This window comes from Anneissia japonica, unplaced genomic scaffold (assembly GCF_011630105.1).
Source record: "Anneissia japonica isolate Jap-2015-1 unplaced genomic scaffold, ASM1163010v1 scaffold288112_len223158_cov157, whole genome shotgun sequence".
Classification (NCBI taxonomy): Eukaryota; Metazoa; Echinodermata; class Crinoidea; order Comatulida; family Comatulidae; genus Anneissia; species Anneissia japonica.
Window position 1 is genome coordinate 203600 of NW_022745085.1, and position 7898 is coordinate 211497.

The window sequence follows — 7898 nt, forward strand, 5'->3', positions numbered from 1 at the left end:
TACACTCATGACACCTGCGCATGAGTGTATAGAATAAGGTGCCTTAGTCGGATTTGAATTCTCAACAGAGCCTTAATGCCCAGTTAGAATCCATTCATGATTTTATAGCAATAACGACAGAGGCAGACCTCGGTTCAAATTTATGGGTGATTATGAGGGTTCAACTTTTGCCATTGTCAACTCACCAAAGCAAGGGCACATTTGTTTTGAAATGTTAGGGGCGGAGGTGGTGGTGTGACATTTCATGGTTGGGGCTGAGGTGCGTACAATTATATAGGCCTAGTACCTCTAGATGGCCAGAAATTACACTCTTATATAAAAAAAAAAAAAACACCAATCATCATCATCATCACATCACCATTATAGTCAAAATTGTAATTAATACATGCGATGTACTTTAAAAAAAATAAACTAATAGAAAAAATATGTTTGATGTATTTACTTTACTTTGCCTACTTCAATGCCGTGAGTTCACTACCTCAGTCCCACCATGGTTGTGCCTGAGGTGGGAAAATTTGAAGAAATCGTACGGTACCTTATCATCACACCACCATTAGTGTCAAAATGAAGCGCCAACAATTTGTCATGATCTTTTATCAGGGATTTTTGGCAATCAGAATTGTAATTAATATGTGTGTTAATCATAGAAATTAAAAGTAATAGAAAAATTGTTTTTAATGTATTTACTTTACTTTACCTACTTCAAAGCCGTGAGAAGGGTGGCGCCAGTGGTAGGGGGAGGGAGGCAGGGCCTCGTTGGGGAGAGTTGACCCCCGTCGGGGAGAAAAACCACAATTCGCCCATTTTGCTTTCGTAGGGAAAATTTGCCCCCCCCGGGGGCATCTCCCCCCAGTCGGGGACCTCGGCGGTCAAAAAAGTGAGGGGGACTAACCCCCTTAAAAATATGTGAGGGGAGCGTGTCCCCGCCCCCTCCCCCTCCACCATGATCTAAGCTTATGTGCTTATAGGTCCTGAAAAGAGATGTTGCACATTGTAAAATTAACTGTCGCACTTTGTAATAATATAAACTGAGCATTCGACTTTGTAGTAAACTTTTTTTGTGTGTTGAAGTGATGTAAGTTTATATCTTCCTTTATGATTTATAAATTATATGTTAGCTTGGTTAGCTATAATAAATTGTTTCATTCTTATAGGCTACTCTTTCAGTTTTTTTTTTTATAGGTAAATTAATTTATGAAACTATTATTTAGTGTGCGTTCGTTATCATTAATCCAACACTTTCACGACAGACCAGCCCAATAAATCTTGTTTAATTGTCTGTTTCACCAATAAATACAACCTAATTCTTTAATGAATAACAGAATAATTTGCTCTAGAGTCATCTTCTTTATTATTATTATTATTTTTTTTAATTATTTCTATTATTATTATTATTATTATTATTATTATTATTATTATATTTGTTGCTGTTTCTTTTTTTTTCTTTACAATTCTATTGCTGTTGATGTTAACCTTTCATTATCATTTTATATTATTATGGTCTTATTATTGCTATTGCTATTATTATTATTAATTATTATTAATTATTATTATTATTATTATTATTATTGCCGTAAATATTATTATTATTATTATAAATTTTATTTTCTATTTATTTTATCTTATTATTATTATTATTATTATTATTATTATTATTATTATTACTGTTGATGTTTTTGCTATTATAATTGGTTTCCCTGGTAGGCTTGTACAGGGACTTGTTACCTTTTTGCCTACCATACTCATTAGATTACATTTTTAGTGAAATAAAATTATGAATACAACATGGTCAAATGTTAAACGCGTCTTAAAATCACACACAAAACAAATCATGCATTTTCACTAGAAAATACTTCATTTGATCAATATCTGCATTAACGAATATATTTTTTTAACGAACGTACATTAAAGTTTGGTATATTTCTCTTTAATGTGTTTATAAAACGGACAGAAAAGAAGGAAATGAATTTCATCTTCATCTAAATTTAGAGTCGCAAAAAACTTCTTTTTTATTCTCAATATTCAAATGTCAATCAGCATATTATGGCAAGATAAGCTAAATCGTGAAAATATTGATTTGTATTCATTCAATTAATTTATATTCATTGATATTAATTCAAATTATACATTTTCACATATATATTCGGACTTAATAAATATTGTTATAAAACTGAAACCGTGAATTTTTTTTTTAAATTATTTCATTTGCTTTTTGAAAGTGCAACATCTAAAATTCTTTGTGAAAAAATAGGTAAAAGCTATCATCAACTAAACTATCCTACATAGAAATAAAACCAAAATTATCTAGCCTATATAAGATGTAAAAAAAAAAAAAAAATCTAGGCCTACATTTTCAGGACACGTGAGCTGAATTTCTTTTTTTGTTACAATGGAAAAATTAGAAATCGGAAAAGCTCATTTTCTGCCATCTAGGAATCACAATTTTTTTTCCGGGGGTGGACTCAACCCTCATTCTTTTTGGGGTTCGGCAATGATCAACATTTTCCCGGGAAAGGGCACCGACTCCCCGTTCTATTTGGGGTTCATCGGTTCATGGAAAAAATAATTCGTTTGCAACTTCTCAATTTTTGTTATGTATGTATACACACATAAATAGGCCTGCTTAGTGTAATAAGAATGAGAAAGTTTAACTGACCGCTTTCAAGAATGAATTTTGAAAAACTGAAAAGATACCTCAGAAGTCGGGAAAGCTCATTTTCTGCATCTAGGTAACAAAATGTTCCCGGGGAGGACCCGGACCCTTTCTTTTTGTGGTTTTTATGAAAAAAAAATGTGACCCCCACCAACCAAATGTGAACCCAGATCGGCCCCTTTAATTTAAGGACACAAAACAGTTTAAAGCTGGTAACCTCAATTACAAATTCCTTTCATATAAAATATTATACTATATTCTACATAAGTTGGCGATAGTAGTTACATTAGCTGTGATGCAATTTCCGTTACTACATTAGCTGTTGAGCGTTCTACATTAGATGGGGTTGATTTTCGGTTTACTGCATAAGCTGTTGGGGTTTATAAATTAGCGGGGGGTTTTACTACGTAAGCTGTGGAGTGTGCTACATTAACGGTTGTGTTACTACATTTAGCTGTTGTTTTCTACATTAGAGGTTGTAATAGCTTTTTTAAGCTGAAAACTGCTTTAATGGTGAAGGAGTTTTGGTGGATGAATTTTTTGGAACGTGCGTCGAGAGTGTCTTGAATTTTCTACCAACAATGTGGACCTTTATTAATTGGGAGGAGGCGTGGATACGTATACGCACCTGTCTATTTTTCCTCCCCCTGCGTACGGGCCTATTCATACTATTCGTAACATATGCCAACTCGTACACACAGAATTTTGGCGATCCCGTACACACAATTGACTAGCCTGTACACAAGTATTGTGTAACATTTATTTTGGATTTAATTTCAAACTTTATGCAAAATGTATTGTATTTTGATAATAGTCAAACTGAATGATCTATATTAATAAAACCAACATATGATTATCAGAACATGGTTCATAAATGGAAATAGATTTAGAACATTGAGAGGGCGCTATACAAATTATTAGGACGTTTTTATAGATATACGGACCCGCGGTTTTAGCTTAGTATTGAGGCTTAACTATACATAATACTCGCATAATACATTTGTTTGCATTTTTTCAGTAACAGTGTAATGATTATTATTTTTTTTTACGATTGTTAGTGTTTTAGAAATTTTAGTTACAATTAACTTGAACATAAGTTTATGCGTGCAGTTCCCAGAAGTAAAAATTCAAAAGTGTCCCGAACATACGTTAGAACCCCTATTAAGAAGACACCTCCGGGACCAAAAAAGGGTACCGCTATTCAGGGGACACTAACCAAAAACGTGAAATAGTCCCTTAATAGGGGTTTTTGACGTGTTTTCATATAACGATGACACACAATTCTTTATAATTTTATTTTTATTGACACAATTATTTACAGTAGAATTAGAACTAATTTATAGCAATAATTTGCAATGCAAATACAATTCATTTATAATATGAAATCAGCAGAAATGTAACTAAAACAACAATAGTTTTATATATTCCCAATATTGCTTCAATGAATTAAAATCTTATGAAAGTGGACAAAAAGCGAAGAAAAAGAAATCCCCATGGTTAAGGGTCAAAATTGACAAGATGCTTTTTGGGTTTTTGGCTCTCTCCTAGAAATTAATATTTATCTTTTTACCTAAAAGCTGTACCGTACATAATAAAAAAAAAGAGAAATAAATGTTACGTTGAATTAATTGAATTGAATTATGCGAAGTAACACATGCAGTAGGTCTTACCGATATTCACTCAAAGGATTTGGGAACATCTTGGTTTATTGCTCAGATATAAAATTTCAAAATTCAATTTTCATTTACCAATTAATTTCGATTTCAATTTATTCAAAAAACCTCCGCAACAGACTAGAAGTAAAGTAGTAGGCCTAGAAGAACTTTAAATTAATAGAAAAATTTCATTAAAACATGCAATTTATTCATACCTATACCAGAACAATTAAAATAAAAACCACAAAAAAATTGGACAAATTATCAAAATACAAAATTCAATCAAATCAATACGAGGTGAGAACAGAACACCACTTTAATAGATATAAGCAAAACAACATACCATGAAAGTACTTTAACACGCCGAGCTACTACCAAACAAACACGGATTATTTTACTTATTATTCAAAATTCTTGTTGCAATTTCAGTTAAAATATTATTATTATTATTATTTATTATTATTATTATTATTATTATTATTATTATTATTATTATTATTATTGTTATTGTTATTGTTATTATTATTGTTATTATTATTGTTATTATTATTATTATTATTATTATTATTATTATTATTAGTAGTAGTAGTATAACAATAGCTCGCCCTTAACAACAAACAGCAGTAGAAATGATAATAGTTAGAAAGGTGCTCAAAATGTGTCAATATATAAAGTTGAGTGAATTTTTCCTATTTTGAGACTGTTGTATTTGTTGTGACACAATATAAAAACAATAGGTGTCCCCCCCCCAATAGGGGTTATTTGACCATTTGGCACACTCAGAAAGTGTCCCCGTCCCCTTAATAGGGGTGTCCCCTGAATAGGGGTTGGCTGCAGTGTTAAAAGATTGCCCCTCGTTTCACGGAAAAGTGTCCCCTTAATAGGGGTGTCCCCTGAATAGGGGTGTCCCAAAGGAGGGGTTTTACTGTAGTTATATTTATCAACGTAATTATAGTATTTGTCAATGTCAACAAAAACATTAAAAAATGGATCCACCATCGATCAATGAAGTTACTGTTACACATACGTACTCTTTCACTTCTTTTTATAGTTAGTTTATGTATTTATAAATTTTATTAAAACTATATTTTAAAATATTTCCATTTATATGTGTATTTTATATGATTTTACATGATAAGCAGATAGCTGACGTTTCGAAGTTAATGGAGATATGTATGAAGTAGGTAACTCACTTGGCACATACACTGCGACCGCACGTGTTTGCATAAAAAAATAGCTATTTTTTTTAGCATCTGACCTACTTACGTCTTTTAAAGTAATGCGCCAACATTGCTGAAGGTGGCTCTCAAAGACTTTGTCTGCTTCCCTCAAGAGTACCATGGGAACCTGTTTGGTTGTGGGAAAGTTTTTTTTTCTAGTAGGCAGCTATGTACAGGTAGGCCTAATATGCCTCAAAGTAGTGAATTTTTCATGCTTTTAAAAACAAGCCCGAAACCGCCAAGCGGCCATTTGTATATGGGCCCCTATTTATAAATTATATTAAAACTGTATTTACTATAATATTTCTATTTATTTGTGTATTTTATAAACATCAGAATATGTATCGAAACTGGAAATAAACAAACAATACAAATATTGTGTCTGCTTCACCTCAAGAGTACCGTGGGAATCTATTTGTGAGAACGTTTCTTTCCACAAATTATACTCTAGTTGCAACTATGAAATAGGCCTAGCAAGTGAGTGATTTTGTTGGGCCTATGAATAGAAAAAAAATGCTTGAAACGGACATTGAAATGTACGGTATGCACTGATAAATAATTGATCATTTTATATGGAAAATATAACTATGAAAATACTATATATTTACTTTATTATCATTCATCATAATTTAATATATTTTCTTTATCTTTATATATTATTATAGACATGTTCACATTTATGGTAAATGGGAAAAGACAAGAAAACCAACGATGACAAGCAAATCACAGACGACAAATGACTGCTTTATTTCATAAATCTCCATGAAGCAATAATAAACATGCAGTCAAAATGTATCGCAACAAACGATTAAAAAAAAAAACGTTTCTCAAACCTAGTTGATAGTAACATTTGTGTGGTAACACTAAGTAACACCAAATGATACTAAACTTTAATAATAGTTGTAATACAAATAATTGTTAATACATTAATGTTACAGTAGAACTCAATGAATACATGCCAAGTTAGGAAAATTTGCAGGCTTGAGACTAGTGGTGTCAGAGGGCACGCGCTTTCCCATCGCCAAATGTTTTCCCCTGATACACGAAAATGGATTATAATTGCCACTTTGCCAGTGTTGTATTTTTCTTGAGAATGCATGTTTCTGTCGTCCACGAACCTATCCCACTGGCAGTTCTTTGACAACCTTATTGATGCAACTAGTTTGATCTCATCTGATCGAAAAACTAAGAGAAATTGACCCTATAAAAATGCATTTGTGTACGAGTTCGCCAAAGTGTGTACGAGTTGACATGTGTATGAGTTAGCCGGCACCCATATTAGGGAACTGTAAGCATTACAATTCTGAAAATTTAAATTAAAGAATACATATTGATCAATATTATTTTCACACCATAGTGTCACAAGATAACAAGATAAAAAAGAGTGTTAAAACAATCAGAAATTGCATTCAGTGCATAACAAACGTTAGTAATATAAACATTAAAAATACATAATGATTATTATATACAGTACGCATACTTTATAAAACTTATATATATATATATATATATATATATATATGATATTGAAGGGAGTTACCCGTTAACACTGTTGAATAAATATAATATAAATCATCAAAGGTACATATACAGTGTTTAAATAAGGACATGATGGGACATCGTAGGCCACCCTGTAGCTTTTCAACGAATAAAGTCCTATAAAAGTCATTGTGTAATAAAATTCCTCCGACGGGATTCAAACCATGCAGCGACCTCCCGCTGACAAGGCGAGCGTCATAACCACTAGACCACGAAGTCTTCATGGTTGAACAGGTCCAAATAACCGTCGGGAACATTGTAATATAGTTAGAAATCAGGGAACAGTGAAATTACACTGTATAATTTCACTGTTCCACGCTAGAAATACTGTCGTATATTATATATGTTATTGAAGGGAGTTAGGCGTTAACACTGTTGAATAAATATAATATAAATCCTGTATATATATATATATATATATATATATATATATATATATATAATTTGATGATTTATATTATATATATATATTATATATATATTAATACGCATTATATATATTTATTCATAATTTATATATACGCGTAACATAATGTTAATACTGATAGTTGAACAAGTTAAATAACAATTATGAAATGATATATAAGCCTATTTAATGAAATATGCCATTTATGCTACCAACTAACTGTAACAAATAATTGGAAATAAAAGTAAGCGTAATAATCGTAGAAGAGAATCACTAATGGGCACTGACCGCAAAAGTACTTTAGAAGAGCAGACGTGGTACTGTAATACATATCATCGCGTCATTTCTTCTGTCGTTCCTTACCAGAAATAGCAGCTCCTTACCGGAGAATTAGCAGGGCCGGCGGAACGTTTTTCAAAGTGGGA

At 31.8% G+C, this 7898-nt stretch overlaps 1 protein-coding gene across 1 annotated transcript in view; it reads right to left on the reverse strand.

Moving 5' to 3' along the window:
- Positions 1-5649, reverse strand: part of LOC117119915 (cAMP-regulated D2 protein-like) — a 14297-nt gene extending 8648 nt beyond the window's left edge. Inside the window, exon 1 of the mRNA XM_033264894.1 lies at positions 5571-5649. Within this exon, the coding sequence (XP_033120785.1) occupies positions 5571-5649 (79 nt within the window). The remainder of the gene's footprint in view (positions 1-5570) is intronic.
- Between the last annotated feature and the right edge of the window lie 2249 nt (positions 5650-7898).